General features: G+C 50.4%; 4 protein-coding genes across 5 annotated transcripts; all 4 read left to right on the top strand.

Moving 5' to 3' along the window:
- The first annotated feature begins 2713 nt into the window (after positions 1-2713).
- Positions 2714-4193, top strand: LOC119142796 (hemoglobin subunit beta-like). The gene is made up of 3 exons (XM_037376177.1): positions 2714-2872; positions 2983-3205; positions 3954-4193. Exons 1-3 carry the CDS (start codon positions 2781-2783, stop codon positions 4080-4082), a joined length of 444 nt encoding a protein of 147 aa, XP_037232074.1. The 5' UTR covers positions 2714-2780; the 3' UTR covers positions 4083-4193.
- Positions 4194-6012: 1819 nt separating this feature from the next.
- LOC119142795 (hemoglobin subunit beta) lies at positions 6013-7730 on the top strand. The gene is made up of 3 exons (XM_037376176.1): positions 6013-6198; positions 6315-6537; positions 7488-7730. Exons 1-3 carry the CDS (start codon positions 6107-6109, stop codon positions 7614-7616), a joined length of 444 nt encoding a protein of 147 aa, XP_037232073.1. The 5' UTR covers positions 6013-6106; the 3' UTR covers positions 7617-7730.
- A 3621-nt stretch (positions 7731-11351) lies between these two features.
- On the top strand, positions 11352-16428 carry LOC119142797 (hemoglobin subunit epsilon). Of its 2 annotated transcripts, XR_005102418.1 has the most exons (4): positions 11352-11485; positions 11595-11817; positions 12994-13196; positions 15244-16428. XR_005102418.1 is itself a non-coding variant. In XM_037376178.1 (3 exons), exons 1-3 carry the CDS (start codon positions 11394-11396, stop codon positions 13120-13122), a joined length of 444 nt encoding a protein of 147 aa, XP_037232075.1. In that variant the 5' UTR covers positions 11352-11393; the 3' UTR covers positions 13123-13246. The 2 variants fall into 2 exon arrangements, 1 of the variants encoding a protein (XP_037232075.1); XM_037376178.1 differs by lacking the exon at positions 15244-16428 and having other exon boundaries at positions 12994-13246.
- Positions 16429-16516: 88 nt separating this feature from the next.
- LOC119142788 (olfactory receptor 51I2-like) lies at positions 16517-21617 on the top strand. The gene is given in 3 exon segments (XM_037376165.1): positions 16517-17135; positions 18911-19374; positions 19377-21617. Coding segments are annotated over 2 exon segments (972 nt in total). The 5' UTR covers positions 16517-17135; positions 18911-19131; the 3' UTR covers positions 20106-21617.
- Positions 21618-22050: the final 433 nt, after the last annotated feature.

Raw genomic sequence — 22050 nt, 5'->3', positions numbered from 1 at the left:
GCTGCTTGCAGCGAATGCTCATGGTGTCCTGGCTGAGATCACCCTGTTATCCTTGCAGGCACCTTCGGGGCTGTACCTGCTTGACTGTGAGCTTGTGCCTCTGACAGCATTATGGACCACTGCCCAACTGTTGTAAACAGCCTCCAGGCCTGCCCAACATAGCAGGTTTCCTTAAAATGTCTTTGTGGCTAACCACCCTTAAAACTAAAAAGCCATTGGAAGTCTTTCACAGGGAGTTTAGTGTCATGCTGTTTCCTTCTGTCAGCTGATAACTACCCCGTGGCACTGATGGAATTGCTGGAGATGATGTGAAAAGCACCTTGAAGGAATCACTTGCCAAGATGGGACGATGTTCTCCAGCAGAAACACTGCAAGCTCAGGAGATGCTGCTGCCCACAGCACTGAGTGAGGAGGAGCCACGTAGGATGTGGAGGGACAGGGCTGAAGGAGAAGGAAGGCAAGATAAGCCAAAGCTCAGCAAGCCCCATGAGCTGTTCATCCTTTGCTGCTTCTCTTGGTTTAGCATCTCGCCTCATGCCTGGGATGGGCATTTGAAACTGCCCTCATGGGATGGTGCATCCAAGCTCTTTTGGTGCTGAGGTACCACAGGACTGATGCCACCAGTTCACCAGTATACTCTGCTAATAAAGAATCTGGAAGCTGTGTCCGCAGAGCAATTTGCTGACATTACAGCTTCCTCATTTCTTATGTCTATATTAAATGGGAAAACACGTGCATGAGCCATTTTGCAAACATAGCAGAACTAGAGTTGCAATTAGACAATTTAGTTTAAAGTCAGGTCACCAGTTGCAGCTGAAGACAGAGCTCAGTACCTCACTCTATAACACACTTCTTGCATCAATGCTTCCTACAGTGCATCAGGACCCAGTTTGAAAAATTATACTGGTACGAATACTTTGACAGCCTCCCTTGTTAGTAAAAAACCACCTTGGATCAAGACGCCTTCTCAAGTAGGAGGGTGGAAAAAGTCACAACTTTCAAAGATCTAGTAACTGCAGGGAGTAATGGTATTGACCAGATGTAAGGCTGGAAGAACTTATTGACAGTTTTATTTGGAGCAGGCAGAGAAAAGACAAGGTAGAGCTCTTTGGATTTGTAAAGGCTCTTGCTAAGAAGAAGACATGAGGGCAGACTTCATCCTGTACCAGTGAGACATCATCCCTGCCAGGCCATTTCTTGGGGCTGAATTATTTGATGTGAACAAGGAATCTGATCAAGACAGCTCTACCAACAGTAGAACTGCTGCTTTGCCAGGACAGCATACTGCTTTTGGGGTACAAGGTATGCTATATACCAAAAAACCTTTTTTTTCAAGTGTAAGCAGTGTCTGCACTCAAGAGTTTGTCAGTACTAGTGCCTGGTACAGCAAAACCATCCAACTGTTGCCATGCAGACAAGGTTTTATTACCTATTTCTGCTAGCTGTCTGAAAAAATAAATAGGTCCCTATTTGGTTCTGCCTTTTATTTGGTGTACACCCTATTCCTGGTTTGATCAGGCTCAGAACTGTGCCCCAAAGCCACCCAGTTATTAGACTAAGGGATAGTCATCAGCCCCATACAGTAATGAAGCATTCAATATCTAAACAAAATAAAAGTTGTGTTGTCCTCTTCCTGGAGGGCTAGCAGATAAAATTAACATTGGTTTTGCACAGTACAGCCTGGTCCTAGGTGGCATCAGGTGGGACTGACTGTCCACGTGGGTGATGTGTCTGGCCTGTACCTCAAGTTGCGCCAGGGGAGATTTAGATTGGATATTAGGAAAGTTTTCTTCACTGAAAAGGTGTTCAAGCATTGGAACAGACTGTCCAGGGATGTGGTGGAGTCACCATCCCTGGAAATGTTCAAAAAAGGTGTAGATGTGGTGCTTAGGGACATGGTTTAGTGGTGGACTTGGCAGTCCTGGGTTAACGGTTGGACTTGATGGTATTAAAGTTTTTTTCCAGCCTAAATGGTTCTATGATTCTATGATTCCTCATAGGACTAAGGATAGGGGTAGCGCTGTGCTCTTGAGACCTGCAACTCAGAGGCATGCCTTCAAGGTGAATCCACTTTCTCTGTTGACAGGGAATTGCACTGGAGATGGGAAATAGAGTTTAGGTTCATGATGGCATGGACAGTAATGATGGACAATGACGATGGACAACAAATCTGAAGCTCTTTGCTAGGAGAGACAAGAAAGAACATTCTTACGTTAAAATCATGGGTCCTAGATTTGGGAGTGATCATTCAATCCTTGTTCCCCAGTAATCCTCTACTCCTTTGAGCTGGGGTGGATGATGCCTAGAGCTGTTCAGGATGAATTCCAGGAATGCAGGGCACCAATGCACATTAAAAGCCTGAAAACATGGTGAAGATGGAGACTGCAAACTCTTTGAACATCTTCTTCTTGGGTCTGCATCACATGTTCAGCCCCCAGCCTCTGGCTGCCGCTGAAATGCTCGAAACCCACAGCTGGGGAGGAGCCGTGCAGGCAGCTCCACCTGCACTTGGGGCTGCAAATACAAGTGCAAGGGTATGAGATGATGCTTGTCCACTCAAAGACTGAGGGGGAAAAGGGCCCCTTTTCCCCTTGGACAGCATCCAAAATTGCTATCTTTCCTTGTGCAGCCCAGCTCCCTCCCCAGCCCCAACCAATAGCTACGTGAATTGAGATTAGAACAAGCGGTTACTAGTGTATAAAAATCCCTGGGGCAGACTTCTGCTCCACTTCCTTGTCATTGTTCAGGGAAGCCCCAGGCAAACCCTCCTGCTCTACACCATGGTGCACTGGACAGCTGAAGAGAAGCAGCTCATCACTGGCCTCTGGGGCAAGGTCAATGTGGCCGAATGTGGTGCTGAGGCCCTGGCCAGGTAGGTCCATCTCCCAGGCATCTGCTCAGCTGCATCCTGGATAGACAAACCATGGCAATTGCATTTGGGAGCATTAACGTGTCTGCTTGTGTCCCTCTGTCTCTCCCCAGGCTGCTGATTGTCTACCCCTGGACCCAGAGGTTCTTTGCTTCCTTCGGGAACCTCTCCAGCCCTACTGCCATCCTTGGCAACCCCATGGTCCGTGCCCATGGCAAGAAAGTGCTCACCTCCTTTGGGGAAGCTGTGAAGAACCTGGACAACATTAAGAAATGTTTTGCTCAGCTGAGCAAACTCCACTGTGACAAGTTGCACGTGGACCCCGAGAACTTCAGGGTGAGCTGTTCTCAGAGTCCGGCCTCAGCTGGGCAGGGGTTTCTGTTCTCTGGAGGGAGCTTTAGGGGTCTCTGAGGTGTCTGTCAGTCATTGAGACCTAGAGAGAAACTCTGAGGCTGCCTGAGCCTGGGTGCCTGCTGAGGGCGGGCAGGGGCGGTGGAGGGGAGAGGGGAGCGAACAGGCACACTCGGGAGAATAGAGAGGAGTTATGGGACTGGGAACTGTGAGAGGATGAACCCAGGCAGGCAAGGTGGATGGGCATGAAATGCAGAGTCGAATACGTGCTGGTCGTCAGCAATGTTGGCTTGGAGTGGCCAGAGACCAGAAGGGAGGAAAATGAGACAGGGTTTGGAGGACAGAGCTGAGCTTGGCTATGGTGGAGTGGTTAAGCCAACAGAGAAAATAAACACAGCCACTTCACCAGAAGGAGGGGATTTGAGCCAAGAGAAAGCAAGGGTGGGTAGGGATATGAAAGGAAAGGATAAACCCAGTTGAAGAGGAGGGAGGAAGGTAAAGGAAGGTGTGTGGGGAGGAGGATCCAGCACATCCAGGCATCTTGATGAGTGCCAGAGATGCAAGCTGTGCAAGGAGCTTGGTGCTCTGCACAGGACTGTGATAAATCCATTCCTTGCTTTGTGATGCATTCCCCAATAACTGGTCTTCATGTGTGAACACCTGGGTGGTGTGACGGTGGAGAGGGAGGAGGGGGCAGCACCGGGCTGATGCCTTCTCCTCCCTCCATTGCCAGCTCCTGGGTGACATCCTCATCATCGTCCTGGCTGCCCACTTTGCTAAGGACTTCACCCCCGCCTGCCAGTCCGCCTGGCAGAAGATGGTCCGTGTGGTGGCCCATGCACTGGCCCACGAGTACCACTGAGCCTCCTGCAAACATTTGTGCCTGGAGATTCTCCTGGTTCATGGGGAAACATCCTTTGGTTCTGCTGGTCTTTAATTGCCAAATAAACACCAACTGCTTCAGCTATGAAAAGGTGTCTGCTTCTCTGTGGGGCTGGGGTGGGGGCCACCCCTAGGTGCTGGAGAATGGGAAGGAGGTACTCACACACACAGGGTAACGTGAGCTATGGTCTTGTCTGTGAATTCATGCAAGTGAGACTTGTCTGAGCTGGAAAATCCAGGGGGAAATTTAAAAAAAATAAATAAACACTATAAAATGCAAACAGAAATACTCTGATGCTTTTTTGAGGCTTCAGGCAACATCATTGAGTTTAACATTATGAGTTTTTCACAGATTAGGTGGAACAAAACTTTGTACAAAAACGTGCAGTGGGAGAAGGGGCAGTGAGATCAGGGCCATTGTAACTTCCTTCATGGAAAGAAAAATGCTTTTTTTGTTGTTTTTTGACTAAATCATTACCATTCTCGAATTATTAAAGGCAGAATGTAATAGACACAACTATATATTATGCAAAAAATATGCCAAGAAGGTAATTTCACAGATGGGAGAGACAAAGCATCTGCTTTCACTGGCACCTATGTTTAACTTTCCACAAGCAAAACGAAATTCCCTGAACAGTCCCCATGCCACGTGGAGGACCATGGCCCTCACCAGCCTCCTATCCTCCTTTCAGACTTGCAGCATCCCCGCAGCACTAAGAGCAATTCAGGGACATGTCTGGGGTTTCTGGGTGGTGAATCCCTCCCACCCCCTTATCAGGGAGAAGTCAGGGTGAATGGCTCCAGAGCAGCTCTGCAGTAAACACTGCACTGTTCAGCGTGGAGGGCTGGGGACCAGTGTCACCCCCCAGGCATGTCCCCAGGGTCCTTTGGCCAAGCCCACTCCTGAAGTGAGCAGGCAGGGGAGAACCGGAGCAGCAATCACTACAGTGGCAGCACAGCCAATGCAAACCCATTGATCCATGGTCATCCAGACCCTGCTGGACCAGCTGGCATCCCTGGGTGTGCTGCCTGGGTCTACCCCCAAGCTCCATCCCTGACCCCAGTGCCTGTATCCCACACCACCACCTCCAGCCCGCTATGCTGGGAGCTGAAGGAGACCAAGCTGCCTTTCCCACCACTTGGGAGGGCCACTGCTCCTCTGGCTGCAAAATCACTAGCTCAAACACTGTCTCCTGCTGCACATTTGCACAGACCCCAGTATACACAGTCTTCCCCAGCTCTCCTGGGGCCCCTGTGAGCTAAAACCCTACGTGCAATTAGCATGCCTGTGTTACAACATTTCCCTTCCAACGTTGCTTGGCCTTTCCTAACAGGCTTTTTGAGACAGGAGCTCTCTCAGACTGCAAGCCACTGCCCATGGTTTTCTTGGTGTTATTCTGATGTTAGCACACTATTAAATAGCTGATAGGAAAGAATGAGGGCAACCCAAAGCCTGACAGGTCCTGCAAGAAGAGGACAAAGAGAAACAGCTTGCACACTGCTGGTGCATTCAAATGGAGGACCCAACAAGCCTCAAGTCCAAGTCTTCAGCCTCGCAGCCATGCAGCCTGATGTGGTTTGCACCTTCCGAGGGGTGCCAATCCTTGCACACAGCTTCCTCTGAGGGCTTGTGCAGGTCTTGCGTGGTGCCGTGCTTGGGCTTTGCATGGAGATAAATGCCACTCGTCATCAGTGAGCTGCAAAGCTGGAAATCAAAGACGGGGGGAGGGCAGTCTGCCAGCCCATCCCAGTGGTGGATCTGGGCATCTTGCCCCGGGCCCCACCCTGACACCATGTCCCCTCCCTTGGGGTGCCAGGGCTGTGGGCCCCCCCCCCCGCAGGCCCAGCCAATGGAGGGGTGCATGTGGAAGAGGAGGGGCCCGGTGTAGCATATAAAAATGGAGACTGGGAGAGCTGGTCACCAGCGTGCGATCCCCTTGGGAGCAAGAGCCGAGACTTCCTCCATACCTGCCAGCAGCCACACGCTATCCTCCACCCGACACCATGGTGCAGTGGACAGCTGAAGAGAAGCAGCTCATCACCGGCCTCTGGGGCAAGGTCAATGTGGCCGACTGCGGTGCCGAGGCCCTGGCCAGGTAGGTCCATCTCCCAGGCATCTGCTCAGCTGCACCCTGGATAGACAAACTGTGGCAATTGCATTTGGGAGCGTTAACATGTCTGTGTCTGCTTGTGTCCCTTTGCCTCTCCCCAGGCTGCTGATTGTCTACCCCTGGACCCAGAGGTTCTTTGCTTCCTTCGGGAACCTCTCCAGCCCCACTGCCATCCTTGGCAACCCCATGGTCCGTGCCCATGGCAAGAAAGTGCTCACCTCCTTTGGGGATGCTGTGAAGAACCTGGACAACATCAAGAACACCTTCTCCCAGCTGTCTGAGCTGCACTGCGACAAGCTGCACGTGGACCCCGAGAACTTCAGGGTGAGCCATGCTCCTGACTGGGGGACCCATCCTCCCCATTGCATCTCTGGGCAGTTTCTCTTCTAACCCTGAGCCCTGCCATGTGAGGGATTTACCTTAGACAGACCAGTGCAAATGGAAGAGATGTTGTTGGTTGGGTTTAGGGGAGATGCAGGAGAGGAAGGGAGAGGGAAGGGACCAACCTGCAGCTTGGTGAGAATGCACCGAAGGGGCTGAGAGGTGATAGTTATGGAGAGGTGGACTGGAGGGTGCAAGCAAAGACGCATGGGAGATGGGAAGGAGGCGAGGAAGTGGTTTCAGTGTGGAAAAGGAGGGGAAGAGTAAAGTGAAAGCAGATGTTGAGCAGGAAGAGGTTTGAGCCAAGGAGAAAGCAACGGAGCAAGAGTTAAGCTTGGCATGCAGAAGAAAGGAGAGATGAGTGAGGAGCAAGGCATGGTGGCTAGATGCCAAAAGTGAAAGAGGAATGGGACTCAGGGAGAGAGAAAACTTTGGCTCCCACATCTCTGCAGCTGAGAGTTTCCCAGCGGGGAAGTAACCCTGACATTTGTCACCAGTGCTGGCAGAGATCCACCACCACCTTAGCATGAGCTCATTGTTCGTGCCAGGTCACTTTGCAGTGCTGAGTTCTGGATCCTTGCCGTGCAGCAGATGCTCATCTGTGTCTTCTGCTCAGGGGAAACTCCCAAACAAAGCCAGAAGGGAGAAAGAAAAAAATTAATCAACAGAATTTCTGGAGGCTTTTTGGTTACTTTTCCCACAGCAGTAGCAGAACCTGAATCTTTAGAGTAAAAACAGAGAACAAGTTTAAGGTACATCTTAAAAAAACCTCCAGGGAAATATTTAAGCCTACAAAGTACCTGGAGGTTTCCCTGGGTCTAATGCAAGTGCTTGTGTTGAGGATCTGCAGGCTCCTGGGCACTGCTAACGCAAGGGTGCTTTTGTCCCTGCAGCTCCTGGGTGACATCCTGATCATTGTCCTGGCCGCCCACTTCGCCAAGGATTTCACTCCTGACTGCCAGGCTGCCTGGCAAAAGCTGGTCCGTGTGGTGGCCCACGCTCTGGCCCGCAAGTACCACTAAAGCATCGGCAGAAAAGCCTGAGCAGCATCCTGCGTGTTGTGCACCAGCTGACATGCTACTATGGGGCTGACAGCTTTTAACAACCAAATAAAGCTCATCCTGTGAAGTCTCCCATTGAGTCCGTGTGTCCCTGTGAGGCTGGGGGAGGGGGGGGGGAATGGGGACCTGGGGTACCCGCAGGAGGACTGAAGTGTAAGCTTGAGCAGAGTGGGCATTTTCCTCCGAGGAAATGCCACCTCCCTTTGTTCTGTGTTTTTTTGGGAGGCTTGTGGGGGATTTGCCTCTGGAAATCATGCCTACAGAGTACTGTGTAGATATAGCCCTGCTGCCTCTGTAGTCACACACCAGAAAGTTTGCACTGAGGAGCTCACCAGTATTTTAGTGTGAAACCTGCGTATTTTCTTGCAGGGAACGGTAACTTGTGGAATTCATATTTTTTTAGGGACAATAAACAAAGTGATGACTTTAATCTACCCTAGCTCATTCCTGGCATAAAGCCTACAAGAAATTAGCTGACTCATACTGGCCAAGCAGCCAGCTGGGTGGGGGTAGGTTTTAGATAAACATTTTGTTATCAAAACCTGTCCAGACTTTGTTTATGCTTTTTCACCCTGCACCACCCATTCTGCAATTTGGGGGGGGGGAGGGGAGGGGAGAGGGAAGGGCAGTCCTGCTAACAGTGGCAACTATTAATAATTTTCGGATGCGAGTATCAATCGATGCTCAGCGCATGCAGAGCATTTTGGGTGTTTTAAGTGTCTGCAGAGCAGGAGTCTCTAGGGTAGCATTTATTCTTGGTGTGGGAAGCACTGTCTGCCCTGTGTGAACTGAGCATGATGCAGTAAAAGCAACGGTTAGCTGAACAGACATGCTTATTTTTAAAGGGAAAAAAGGGCATACCTATATATCCCCGTGTCTCTGACACTCTGTTTACACTGTGTCTTATCCCAGCTTCATCCACATTTATGGGCATCCCACTCACTGTCCCTGACCCACTGGAGGGTATTAAAAGCCCTCTGTGACCCATAAATGCCCCTTCTCACACACCTTACTCGAAGGAAAAGGTATTTTGTTTCTGGTGTTGAGGAGGACTCTGAGAAGGTGAGAAGATGATTTGTAGTAAATCCCAGAGGTTTTTTCCTCCCTGCAGGGAGTCAGGGCAGGCACAGAGTGTGGTGTCTTGGTCAGGAGACCAGGGTCACAAAGAAACAGATTCTTACATGGTTTTTCATAGGTTTCATGATAAATATTCATAAACTTTTATATGAACGTGATTGTTCATAGACTTTAGGCAGAAATGACTGAATTATTTGAACAAGCTGGTGTTCTCCTGCAAGTGAGGTGTCTGGGGGTAGAAATGAGCCAAGCATACCTCTCAGGTTAGATCCTACATGTCAGTACAGCAAGGGAGGGCTGGGCTCTTCCCACTGTTGTGGTTCCTGCTGGCGTACCCTTTCCCAGGAGCAGGGACGAGGGTTTCCATTCCCTGCACCTGGCAGCAGGGTAGGACCAGTACAGTGCCCACTGGCACTGCCCGTGGCTTCATGCCCCAGCCCCAGCTGCAGCTAGGGGGTAACACCCTGGTTCATGTCCCTACAGCAAATAGATCCTGCGGGATGTCCTCTCCCCATGCTGTTTGCCTGCTCCCATTTTGTCTCCTTCGTGATGGCCGATGTGGGAACTGATAACCCGCCCGGGCGATGCCTGGTGCAGTGCGGTGCTGGCAGCACCACAGGTCCTGGGGGTGGGGGGGGGGGGCGTGATAAGGCGGTGCAGGAGGGTGGGCACCAGCAGCAGCCCGGTGGCATTTTGCCTGTGTGTTCTCTCCCCCATGCATGCACCCAGGCAGTGCTCAGCTTGATTTCTCATCATGTTCCAGCACACCAGCCCTCATGCATTAGGTTTCCTTAAGAAAAGGCAGATGTAGGCAGCTCTAATGAAGATTACTCATCCCTATTCCATTGAAAAAAACCTCTACAACTAAAAGGGTAAAGAGATATTATCAGGCTGAAAATCTCCCTCAGTATTTTCTTTCTTGTAATTGACTTCCCTCCCATTCGTGTATTTGCAGTAAAAGGCTTGAAGACACTTGGCAGGAGGAACATGGAGGAAGGCAAGCCCTGATGTCCAGACAGGAACTTTGTCAGGTCTTTAGCTCCACTGCAGCCTGGCCATCCAAATGCCCCTCATCTTACCCAGCCCCCAGACCAACAAGACCCAGTGCCTCTTACGTAGCCCAATCCAAATCCTATGGAAAACACTAGGGAGACAGTGGATTGATTGCCCTAGGTGCCTTGAGATCAGGATCAAAGCCCGTGTGCTTTCAGCAAGGACAGCATTTATTGGGGCTTTATGCAGAAAATAAATCAGGAGAGCCCCCCCACCATCATGTAAGGGCTCCTGGCAAAGGTCCATTGCCCGCAGAGTGCTGAGGGGTGTCCCAGGACAGCAACTCACATGAAGCACAAATATCTCTTCCTGCCAAAGGAGGTTGGGCACAGCCTGGCTGAACGTGGGGTGAAACATGAAATACAGCAACCTTGTCAGGTCAGGTTCAGAAGGGAAAGGCCCTGGGCTCCTCCAGGTTGGACACAGCTTTTTGCTGCTTTTTGAACACAAAGGAGATCCCAAAGTGGAAACCCTTGTGTTCAAAGCCCATTTCCCCTGCCTTTTATGGATGTGGATGAAAGCAGAAATGGGATGAAAAGGGTGATCCTTTTTAATACTTGCTCCCTGTCCAGCAGCGCTGCATCTAGGTGGTCCTTTTACATCTGAGGGGAGAACATTTGGATGAGCTTCCTCACACTCCAAAAGGGATAAGTAAATTAAACAGGTCAAGTTCTGTTACAGGAGGAGGAAAATAGGGTTAATGCAGATTTCAGCTGCAAAGCCTGAGCATCCTCTGGACAACTCCAGCATTGCTCACAGCTGCTGGTGGTGCAAGGACACTGGAATCCTCCTGCAGTACAGGTATCTACACGGTTTCCTGGTGGCAAATCCCTCTAGGTTGCTCTGCCACAGGATGCATTTTGGCAGGGGCATTCATCATTTTGCTGATAGAGGCTAAGGCAAGGCAGAGTCCAGCATTTGGGAGAGCCAAGGCACAAGGCTCTCACCCACTGAGTCCCATGCACTTATCATAAACTCATAGAATGGGTTGGGTTGGAAGGGACCTTCAAGACCAGCCAGTCCCACCCCCTGCCAGGGGCAGGGCCCCCTCCCCCCAGCCCAGGCTGCTCCCAGCCCCGTCCAGCCTGGCCTTGAGCCCTGCCAGGGATGGGGCACCCACAGCTGCTCTGGGCAGCCTGGGTCAGCACCTCGCCGCCCTCACAGCAAATAATTTCTTCCTAATATCTAATCTAATTCTACCCCCTTTCGATTTAAAGACATTCCTCCTTGTCTTATCACTACATGCCCTTCTCCAAAGGTCCTCATCCCTGATAAAACATAGTGGACTACTGCACAGTGGATTGTGCAGTCTTTTCTCTGCAAAGGGGCTCACATCTGGTAGGTGAAACAGAGAATTGCCTGCACAGAGGGGAAGGGATAAAGCTCTTGAGCTCAGGATAACCAGGGGCCCCTTCTCAGGATGCCACACCCTGGCCATCCCCTTCTGCTCCACCACTGCTGGGGACCCCCACCCCAGCCAGCCCCAGCCAATGACCCCACAGCGCAGGACAGGGAGGAGCTGCTGGCAGGGGATAAAAACCTCCATGGGGTCTGCAGCTCAGCTACAGGGTCTGTGTCCTGCCGCTCTGAGCAAAGCCGCCTGCCACCATGGTGCACTGGTCAGCTGAAGAGAAGCAGCTCATCGCCAGCCTCTGGGGCAAGGTCAATGTGGAGGAATGCGGTGCCGAGGCCCTGGCCAGGTAGGTCCATCTCCCAGGCATCTGCTCAGCTGCACCCTGGATAGACAAACCATGGCAATTGCATTTGGGAGCATTAACATTGTGTCTGTGTCCCTCTGTCTCTCCCCAGGCTGCTGATTGTCTACCCCTGGACCCAGAGGTTCTTTGCTTCCTTTGGGAACCTCTCCAGCCCCACCGCCATCCTCGGCAACCCCAAGGTCCGTGCCCATGGCAAGAAAGTGCTCACCTCCTTTGGGGAAGCTGTGAAGAACCTGGACAACATTAAGTCGACCTACGCCAAGCTGTCTGAGCTGCACTGTGAGAAGCTGCACGTGGACCCTGAGAACTTTAGGGTGAGACATGTTTGCAGTCCCAGCCCCTTCCCTACCTCGGGTGGGAGAAGTCAGATTTTGCTTTGAAACGGTTGGTATTTCCTCCAACAACTCTGTCCAAGGGTGCTTTATGGAAACAGAGTCCCTCTGTAGTACCCAAGCATGGTGATAGCTTGTGCAGGACTCTTCGCAAGGTTGTGGGTGACTTTCACAGTGAAAAGTCCCATTTTAAGTACCATCACAGTGATGGGGAGATTGTTACCTGAAGGAGATCTGGTCGGGGACAAAAGAAACAAACCCCAGGGAAGGTGCAGCACGGGCTGGAGGAGTTGGAAGCAGAGGGAAGCAAAGAAGAGCATTTAAGGAAATCATAGGTCCTATAGCAAGATGAGTGGCTAGCGTGCCGGAAAAGCACAGCGAATGGGCTGCCTGTCTGGATGGGACACTCCCTGCTCCTCCAACAGTTTTAAATAGAAAGGGATAATTTTCTCCATTTACATATAAAGGAGAAAAAGAATTTAAAAAAAAAATAAAAACAACCCAAAAAAAACCCAGAACAGCATTTTGCAGGGTGGGTCTCAGGCCAAATTGCTTTAGCATCCCCAAAATGGTGGGGAATAGTTTCAAGGCTCTTTCTTTCCTTTTTTTTTTTAAGACTGAAGCAAATACTGTTTTTCGAAATCCCAGAGATTTCTAAGGAACGACTGAGGATTTTGTTGTAGCAGTCTCAGGGAATGGGGAGTGAGCCAGTCGCCATAAGCAGCCCTGGAGCCTGAGGGTCACTTATAGGAAGCAGAGGAGCTGAGGAGAAAGACGAGGTGTGTGCAGCATGTGAGTCCTTTCAGTAGGGAAGTCCAGCCTCAGGGAGAAGTCAGGAGAAGGGAAATGCAGCCTGTGGGTTACAGGGTGGTGTTGGTGGGGGATGGGAAGGAGAGGGACCAAGGGAAGTCTGCAGCAGGAAAACCAGGGAGACAGGGAGTTTGCATGAAGGAAGAAGCTGTTTAGAGCTAAAGACATGGCAGGACAGGGTAGGGCTGGTGGAGTTGTGAAAAGCAGGAGCACAGAGCCTTCTCTGAGAGGTTGTGGGTGCAACAGCTCAGCCCCAGTTCAGGGATGCCAGTTCCCTGCTCTGGGGTCTGCAGTGGCACAATGCTTCAAGCAGCACTGAACCTGTCTGTTTTCCTCTTTCTCCTCCAGCTCCTTGGAGACATCCTAATCATTGTCCTGGCTTCCCACTTTGGCAGGGATTTCACCCCTGCTTGCCAGTTTGCCTGGCAAAAGCTGGTCGGTGTCGTGGCTCACGCTCTGGCCCGCAAGTACCACTGAGCATCCCAGGACCAGCCGTGCAAGGAAGAATCCCTGCTCCACCACAAGCACCTCTGAGCCCGAGGAGATGCCCTGTGGGTATTGACAGGCTGTAACCACCAAATAAAGGCTTTCCAGCACTGTGTCTGCAGAGTCTCTGTGCTAGGAAAGTAGGGGGGCCAGGGGAGTTTGTGCTGTTCCACACAATGCCATCCATGTTTGGGTACATTTCTTGTTTCTAAGGGCTATTGCAAACAGTTTCCTTAACTCTGCAGTGCTGTCTCATGTGTGCTCCCTGCTAGTGCGTGCTTGGGTGCCTGTGAAGATGAAACCCATGCAAAGGGCCCTGACACTTGGGGCTGTTTCAGGGAGGGCCATAGCAATAATGTGAGATTGTGAAGAATCCACATCTGGTCTCCCAGCTCTACATTAATGTGAAATAAGGTGAAGCCAGCACCATCTGGAGCACAGAGTTGCCAGCCAAGCTGCTGCTGCACTTTGGGAGCTGGTGCCTGCCTTGCCCTGCTCTGCTCTAGGGCTGGGGATGGACCATCTCCTTTTAGACCAGCTGATGCAGGAGAAAACCTTTCAACTCTGACTCTTGGGAGGTTCAGGAGATGTCCACTTCTTCTAGCTGTATCAGCTGGTCTAACAGGAGATATGCTTCTCCAGGGGGCATTTTTCATGCTGATGCACATAGCAGATCCTCATCCCCAGGCACCCACAGTCCCAAAGACCCCCTCTGTCCAGACCAAGGGGATTCAGTTCCCAGCATCACCCAGCGAAAAAATCCCACCACACTAGCTGGTATTGGGGCTTTGCTGTGCCTGGCCCTCCTTATCCCATCCGAGGGGCCTTCATGGTGCACGGAGCCAGGCTGTGTGTCAGGCTTCGTCATTCCTTCATTGGAACAAAGGTGACAAATTCAATTATTTTTTAGCTATTTTATTATACCAAACAGAAAAAAAAAACCCACCATAAAAATAGCCAGGACTGTGTCTATCTTACTCTTAAATCTTTTCTTAAACCAGGCCTGGAGACACCTTGCACAAGGGGGCTGACAACCAGTGCTGTTTACAGCATCTGGCACAGCAGAGACCTGGCTGTGATAGAAGTTTCTGAAGTTACCAGGGAGGACACAGTTGTTTTGGACCATAATCTTTCAAAATCTGCCCTCATCTCACCTGGATTCTGCAGGCTTCTCCTATGTGCCAAATCTGTAGGGATATGGAGAAGAGCTGAGCTCCTGGAAACGCTGTGCAGCCAACAGCAGAGCAACCCATGTGCTGACCCTGTTTCAAGCAGGGCATCAGACCAGAGATCCCTGGAGTGCCCTTACCGTTCTGTGGTTCAGAGTTTGCAAGGCATTTGCTTGCTTTGCTCACCTATGGCTTAGTTTGAAGGGGTCCATAAAGAAACAAGTTGTAGGTGCCTTTGTAAGTTAGAGACTCACAGAATCACAGAAGGGTTTGGGTTGGAAGGGACCTTCAAGACCAGCCAGTCCCACCCCCCGCCAGGGGCAGGGCCCCCTCCCCCCAGCCCAGGCTGCTCCCAGCCCCGTCCAGCCTGGCCTTGAGCCCTGCCAGGGATGGGGCACCCACAGCTGCTCTGGGCAGCCTGGGCCAGCGCCTCGCCGCCCTCACGGGGAAGGGTTTCTTCCTCATGTCCAACCTAAATCTCCCCTCTCTCAGCTTCAAGCCATTCCCCCCTGTCCCACCACTCCCTGCCCTTGCCCAAAGCCCCTCCCCAGCTTTCCTGTCGGCCCCTCCAGGCACTGGGAGCTGCTCTAAGGTCTCCCCGCAGCCTTCTCCTCCCCAGGCTGCACAGCCCCAGCTCTCCCAGCCTGTCCCCACAGCAGAGGGGCTCCAGCCCTCTGACCAGCTCTGTGGCCTCCGACGGGCCCGCTCCAACAGGTCCGTGTCCTTCTGATGTTGGGGGCCCCCGAGCTGGACACAGGGCTGGGCAGGTGGGTGTCTCATCAGAGCAGGGTCAAGGCTGGACAATCACCTCCCTCAGCCTGCTGGTCAGTCTGCTCTGTTTGGATGCTGCAAACGAGAGGATTGAAGAGAGGTGGGAGGAGCATGTAGATGTTGCCCATCACAGCGTGTAAGACAGGTGTGCCTCTTTCCCAAATCTGTGCAGGATGGGCTAGCCATATTCTGGGATGAAGAAGACTGAGACCACACAATCTTCAGTCCTTTGCCCTTGGAGGCAATGCTGGGAGGTGTCACAAGGACCATGATGGAGGACAACAAAATGAAGAGGAGAACTGAACCCTTGGTGAAGAAAATTAGGTTTGGGGCATAGATGCTACTGAATGCCATCTCTCTGGAAGGCAGCCAGGTCACCGTGAGATGGAGGCAAATGGGATGGGACAAGGCACTCCTTGGTCACCAGGCAGTCAGAAGAGATAAGGAGACAGGGTATGATCAGGTCTATAGTCCTCTGTGGTTGTGTCAGCCCTGTTTTGGCTCCCCTAATGCCTGTTGGCATGGTCACACACCTCCATGGGGGGCAGAGAGCCATCAGCTTGTGAAGGGGCATGGAAAAAAGCACTGCTGACTCCAGGAGGGTGAAGGAGCACATAAGAAAGAGCTGGGGCACATTTATCTCATAATAGACATTGTTTGCAGTGGTTACAGGTTTTAATAAAAAGAGGTAGTTGACTAGATGTGCTAGGATACTTAATGGAGTGTGCACAATGAAAAATGTGGTGGTGCATTTTGTGATTATGAGAGAAACATTCCTGTCTTCTCTACAGTAAAATCCTCTTGTTAAATGCTGTGGCACATTGCTTGCAAATGGAAACTTAAAAACTCCAGCTTAGAAAATACAATGAATTAATCAACCCCCTGAGCCTTTTAAGGAATTCTTATTTGCAGTTTAATGTCAGCCTAAGGAGCAGGCTAACCAGGGGACTCTCAGGTAGAATTATTTTAATCTGTCTTGATCTCCACACTTACCAAAATAACAGGAGCAGAAAAAAAAAACCCCAGTTCACTTCTTAGCACAAGCCAAAAATACTTTCACTGACTGTGCTGCCCCTGGTGGGGTTATATATAGTGTAAGGCACGATTTTATTCCTCTAGAGGGAATATGCTGTCAGGAGTGTCAGCATAATAGAGCATTTCAGAAGACAGGTCTTGGAAATGGTGGGACTGGAAAACAATCGTAACAAAATTCAGCCACCCATGTGAAATGTTTGTTGTTTTTTCCCACACTATTTGAAATGAGGATGAATGGTAATGTACTTGTTCTGATTTTGAAAAAGATGTTTTAAAGCTTTTGAGAAGTAAATAAAAAGTGGTATTAGCTTTTTCTGGTTTCCCTCTTTGTTTTAGTTGCCCTGTCCGTAAGATGGGGAAAATAAAATGTATCCATCTGTAAGAGGGTTTATTGGGATTCCACTGCTGATGTTTGAGAATGCAATGTGTACATGACAGTGCTTTTGCATGGCCAAAATATAGGCTCACCCTACACCCATGCTGGTACATGCTGCACCTGTGAGCACTGCATATCCCTCTCCCCATCCCTTCCCCAACTCTCTCTCCCCAAACATTTGCCATGGTAGAACTTTTTCAAGCATACAGAGGAAGAAGAGTGAGGCACAGCTTTTGCACTGAAAGGCTTGCCAGGGATGGGTGTGTTTTACTTCATGGTTCTATGTTAAAAGGGAAGACAAATCTTGGGGAAACTTTTTTTTTTTTTTTTTTTTGTGTGTCATTGCTGCTCTGACCACCAATTCCTAAACATTTATGATCCTTGTTTTTGCTCGTGTAGTATTTACCCTTGTGCTGCTGCCAGGGTGGTAGCAGTTAAGGTACAAATGGGAGTACCATTGCCTTCCTGGACTGTGTAGTTGTTTTGCATTTCATGGCCTCAGCCCCTGCAGCAGGTCCCAGGTGACTGCCATTGCTGCTGAGATTTCACACAGGCATTACAAAACCAGACAGCTTCCTCTGCATGTGAAATGGGCAGAAGCAAGGTTCCCTTTCACTCCGCATCTTCTGTGTAAGGACTTCAGCTGAACAGAGGTAAGGACATCTGAAGGCTCAATGCACTTCCCTGCCAGCCTTGCTTCATCATTGATGTTTTAATTTTGGGTGGGACGTTTTCAGTTCAGAATTTGTGCTAAAAGGGAGCTTTGGTTCACAGCCAGCTTGCTTATCTGTCACTGTGCATTCCTGCAGCTCTTTCACACACTCCATCCATGCATCCATCCACCCACCCATGCACCCATCATTCTTCCTTTGTTGTGGTTTAACCCCAACAATGTTCAGCGAACAGCCCCCCCCCCCCCCCCCCCCCCCCCCCCCCCCCCCGAGGTTTATGGCTGAGCGCAATGTCATCTGGTATGGAATATGCTGTTGGTCAGCTGCAGTCCTGGCTGCGTGCCTTCTCAAGTCCCTGTGTACCCCCAGCACAAGTGGGGCAGCTGGGAATAGACCAATTAAATTTCTCATGGCACAGTCCTGCCTTTAGCCACAAACCCTCCACTTAAGCAATGCCACATTCCCTGTTTACATAGACAGATGGAGCGCAAATTCCTTAGATGAGCATTTTATAACAGCATGTTTGTTGGTGGGTTTTTTTTTTTTTACTTCCAACCCCAAAAAGTACTGTCCCTGTGTTCAGAGCTTCAGCCCTTTAAACATTGCTTTTCTTTTATGATTTGTGTTCCACATAGCACTGTATTTCCCTGAGGTCTCTGTGGGCTGTTGACTGGAAGCCCTTGGCTACAGTTCTGTAGAAGAAATGAGAGCTGGCTTTGTGTACACATTGCTTAATTTTACCCATAACTGTTACTGTAAGAACAACATTTCTGCTAAGAATTACAGTTGCTTGTGTATATTACTAACACAGACATCAATTGGAATACCTGTCACTTCAAAGAGCTTGGTGTGCTATCGTTAAGAACTGCACTAACAGCAACAACAATTAGAACAGTAAATAATCTCTGGAGTGGAGGGAAACAACAATGTCCTAAATTTGCCAATGCCTTACCAAATGTAGACTGGTAGGAGTGAGCGTGTCCCCTCAGGGTTCAGAGTGGGTGACAGATAAATTCTGGTAACTGCTGCTGCTTCTGTAGCTCCCAGGGACCCTTGTCAAGGAACACAGTGCCACGATGCTGGGTGCTGCACAGACGCAAACCAAGGGGAAAGCTGCGGGCTTTTCCCCTTTGCCTCCTGCTGAAGGGCAGGTTAAGCGATAGCAAAGGGTGCAGGTGGAGGACAGAAGGACAAGCAGGACCGTATCTGCCAAGAGCCAAGCCACGGTCCCAACTCAGCAGGCAGACAGGGGATGGTGGTTTGCAGAGCTCCAGGCAGGGCATCCTGCACAGGGTGGAAGGTAGAAGGCTGAACATCCAGCAAGCAAGCTGAGGGAGCTGGCTGGGCAAGATGGTACGCGCAGGTAAGGACAGAGAACAGGCTGGAGGCACAGCCTGGGAGCGGAAACAGGCATCTGGCATCTGCTGCAACAGCCCATGGGCAAGGGGAGGGCTGCCCAGAGAAGCAAGGATGGTCAGAGGGACCATTGTCCTCCTGCTTTGTCCTGCATGGAAGTGCATGGGGTGAGGCTGTGTGCATCAGGGACTGAGAGCAGAGGTGGGGAAGGGGCTGGGGACTGAGGGGAGAGGCTGCAAAAACAAAGCTGAAGAGGGACCCACATGGATGCAGAGACCAGGACCTGAGTGCCAGGGAAGGACAGCAATGTTGCGTACAGCAACTGAGAGGAGAGGCCATAGCAATGTCCTGGGATGGAGGTAGCCCCTGTGTGATAAATGATGTTACTGTTGACATTACAGGGGAGGAGCCTGGGGAGAAAATAAAGCAAGAAACAGGACAGAACTGGCACATCAAAGTGCTCATCTCTGCTCTGGCACATCTTCAAGGAGGAGAAAAGAAATGAGATCTTCATGTGAACCGTTCATTTTCATTGCCTTGTGAAATCTAACCTGGCATCAACTTTGAAACACTAATAAAAAGAGGGGCTTTCCTCCAGGCAGAGCATCAAGGTGGGGCAAGTATGTCCCCAGGGAACAGCAGCCATGCCCTGACTTTCCTGCTGACTGGCATTCCTGGGATGGCTCACTTCCAGCACTGGGTTTTCTTCCCTTGCTGCCTGATGTATCTCATCGCAATGCTGGGAAATGGCACCATCCTGCTGGTCGTGAGAGCCAATCGAAGGCTCCACCGGCCCATGTACTACTTCCTTTCGATGCTGGCCACCACAGACCTGGGCCTGACTCTGTCCACCCTACCCACGGTGCTGCGGTGCTGCGTGTCTTTTGGTTTGGCACTGGAGAGATCAGCTTCCCGCTCTGCCTCACCCAGATGTTCTGCATTCACGCCTTTTCCTTCATGGAATCCTCGGTGCTTCTGGTCATGGCCTTTGATCGCTATATGGCCATCTGCTGCCCGCTGAGATACTCCTCCATCCTCACCAGTGCCAGGATTGCAAAGATTGGGCTGGGGATGGTCTGCCGCTCTCTGATGGCGCTCCCGCCCATCTGCCTGCTCACACGACTGCCGTTCTGCAGGTCCCACGTGCTATCCCACTCCTATTGCTTGCACCAGGATATGATACGGCTGGCGTGCACAGACACCACCCTGAATAGCCTGTACGGCCTAACTCTGGTGCTATTCATCACCCTAGACTCAGTGCTCATCATCTTGTCTTACAGCATGATCATTAAGGCCGTGGTGGGCATCACCTCCAGAGAGGAGCAGACCAAAGCCCTCAACACTTGTGTCTCTCACTTCTGTGCTGTTCTTCTCTTCTATGTCCCCATGGCTGGCCTCTCCTTTATACACCGGTACAGGAAAAATGCTGCACCCTTCAGCCAGATGCTCATGGCCAACATCTACCTTTTTGTCCCGCCTATGTTGAACCCCATCATCTACAGCATGAAAAACAAGCCCATTCGCAAAGGCCTCCTCAGGTTCCTGTGTGCAAGACTGGCCTGGCCTGGCCATGGCCAGCAGCCCAGGAGTCATTGAGAAGTGGGAAGCTTGCCTACATGAAATTCCCACAAGAAATGACAGATGGAACATAAGCAGGAGTTTAAGAAAGGCAAAAATTAATGGGATGAGCACCTTGCAAAGGATGCTCTAACTGTCAGAGGAACACTTTTTAAATGCATCAAAAGCAGGAATCTGTCTGGGAAACAGGTGAGCAAGGGTGAGAAGCGTACTCATGGGTGATAAGGCCACAGCAGAGAAGCTCAGGAATTCTTTCCATGGGGTTTCTATACCCGGCACCGTCTTCATAGCAAATGGATTAGAGGATTTTGATCAGTTCAAAGTAAATATGGAGGAAGTGTTCCATCAAAGAAAGATCACTTAGATATCACTAACTCCCAGAACCAGATATCATTCACCCGAGAGTCTGGAAGAAGCTTAAATGAGAAGCTGCAGAGCTGCTGTTCAGGGTGCAGCACTCTATTGCAAATGGTCATGGTGCTGCAGGGCGGAGCATCCCTTCAACTCCGCCTGCAAAAGGGGCTCCATGGGGTTCCTGAGACCTACTGACCAGTAGCCTTGATTTCTCTCACTGGTAGGACAGTAGAGGTTGTGATAAAGAATAAAGTCACTAAGCGTAAGGGTAAACACTTAGGGGTAAAGCTGTGGTGGAGCCAGCCAGGCTACGGCAAGGGGAGATCCTGCCTTGGTGCTCTGCTGGACTTCTGTGAGGGGGGCTCCAGCTGGAAGGATCCTATGGCCATAATACACCTGGATGCCCCAAAGCCTTTGACTAAATGCTTTTAATGAAATTACTTTGTAGGGGGATTGGAGGAAACTCTCTTCAAGGGATGAACAGTGGGTTTAAGTAAGGGTAGGCCATTTTCTGTCCAGAGAAGACTCAGCAGTGTCCTCCCCAAGGGATCTCTGCCAGAACTCCTTTCTTTCTGCATTGTCATCAGTGACCTGGATGAGGGAGCGCACAGTGAACGATCACAGCTTGCAGATGATACTAGGTCGGCCAAGGTACTGACAGCAACTGTCTTCTGTAGTTTTGTAACATTGTTAAAAATTTAATTGCAATGACAATAAATTCTTGGCTCCACATAGATGGTGTGCTTCCTTTTGCCCTAACAAGCTTTTGAGGGTACCACAGCCCCAACAGGCACAGAACCACCATGACACTTGGTAACACCTGAATGAGTAAGCTATTATTTGGACCACAAGTCCCATGCGAGTGGGTCTAAAATGAAGGAGTTTGAGGAAACTCTTGCTGCATGGTGGTATGTATACATAATCCATCTGTGGATAGTTCTCCTGGGCTGCTATGAGAGACAGGGAAATGCCATGAAGCTTGTTTGTCAAACTCAGTGCTCAACCCTGAAACCCTAGGAAGAGGGCTCAGCCTGAGGCAGGCGGCTTCTGTTGTTTGGATCACATCTGAGAAATCTGATCAGCCTGTAAAGCACTGATGGCCATTCAGTCCATGGTCTGACTTGGAGTACACAGGGCATTTTTTGTTAGTTTTCTGTCATTTCCCTTGGGTATTCATGTGCCTATTTAGGCTTCAGTACATACCAGTGTTCCTTGGTTGTTCTCAGTAATGACAGCTTTCTGTAAGGAAAAAAAAGAAAACGGGATTTTTTTGGGCTCTTCTTAGCCCATCCTGAGATGGTGGGTGCTTCAGGACCATGAGGAAGGCGCTGCCTTCAATGTACAGCCTTGTGCACAGCAAGGCTGCGACCAGCACTGCTATCAATAGTTTTAAGTGCATAGCACTGCTTCGCCTCTCTGCTTTCTCACCCTATGCTGAAGCAATCCTATTCATAAAGATGGAAATTAAAGCAGAGGGAGGCATGGGGAGCAGGCAGGATATTCTGGGGTGAAACCAACCCCAACTATCTGCTTTAGGGGAATCTGAGCCACTCTTCTGCAGGCTCTGTCTTGCTCAGATCTCCTACTGGGGGGTAGGGCATTAAACACA

Source organism: Falco rusticolus, chromosome 2 (genome assembly GCF_015220075.1).
Source record: "Falco rusticolus isolate bFalRus1 chromosome 2, bFalRus1.pri, whole genome shotgun sequence".
NCBI classification, from domain to species: Eukaryota; Metazoa; Chordata; class Aves; order Falconiformes; family Falconidae; genus Falco; species Falco rusticolus.
Note: the sequence above shows the minus strand (reverse complement) of the source record. Positions and strands in the feature narration are given on the sequence as shown.

Excerpts from the sequence above, each read along its gene's own strand:
- LOC119142796 (XM_037376177.1), top strand. The coding sequence starts at position 2,781 with ATGGTGCACTGGACAGCTGAAGAGAAGCAGCTCATCACTGGCCTCTGG. Across the intron at positions 2,873-2,982 it reads GGTGCTGAGGCCCTGGCCAG|GCTGCTGATTGTCTACCCCT; the intron begins GTAGGTCCATCT and ends GTCTCTCCCCAG. Across the intron at positions 3,206-3,953 it reads TGGACCCCGAGAACTTCAGG|CTCCTGGGTGACATCCTCAT; the intron begins GTGAGCTGTTCT and ends CTCCATTGCCAG.
- LOC119142797 (XM_037376178.1), top strand. The coding sequence starts at position 11,394 with ATGGTGCACTGGTCAGCTGAAGAGAAGCAGCTCATCGCCAGCCTCTGG. Across the intron at positions 11,486-11,594 it reads GGTGCCGAGGCCCTGGCCAG|GCTGCTGATTGTCTACCCCT; the intron begins GTAGGTCCATCT and ends GTCTCTCCCCAG. Across the intron at positions 11,818-12,993 it reads TGGACCCTGAGAACTTTAGG|CTCCTTGGAGACATCCTAAT; the intron begins GTGAGACATGTT and ends TTTCTCCTCCAG.
- LOC119142795 (XM_037376176.1), top strand. The coding sequence starts at position 6,107 with ATGGTGCAGTGGACAGCTGAAGAGAAGCAGCTCATCACCGGCCTCTGG. Across the intron at positions 6,199-6,314 it reads GGTGCCGAGGCCCTGGCCAG|GCTGCTGATTGTCTACCCCT; the intron begins GTAGGTCCATCT and ends GCCTCTCCCCAG. Across the intron at positions 6,538-7,487 it reads TGGACCCCGAGAACTTCAGG|CTCCTGGGTGACATCCTGAT; the intron begins GTGAGCCATGCT and ends TTGTCCCTGCAG.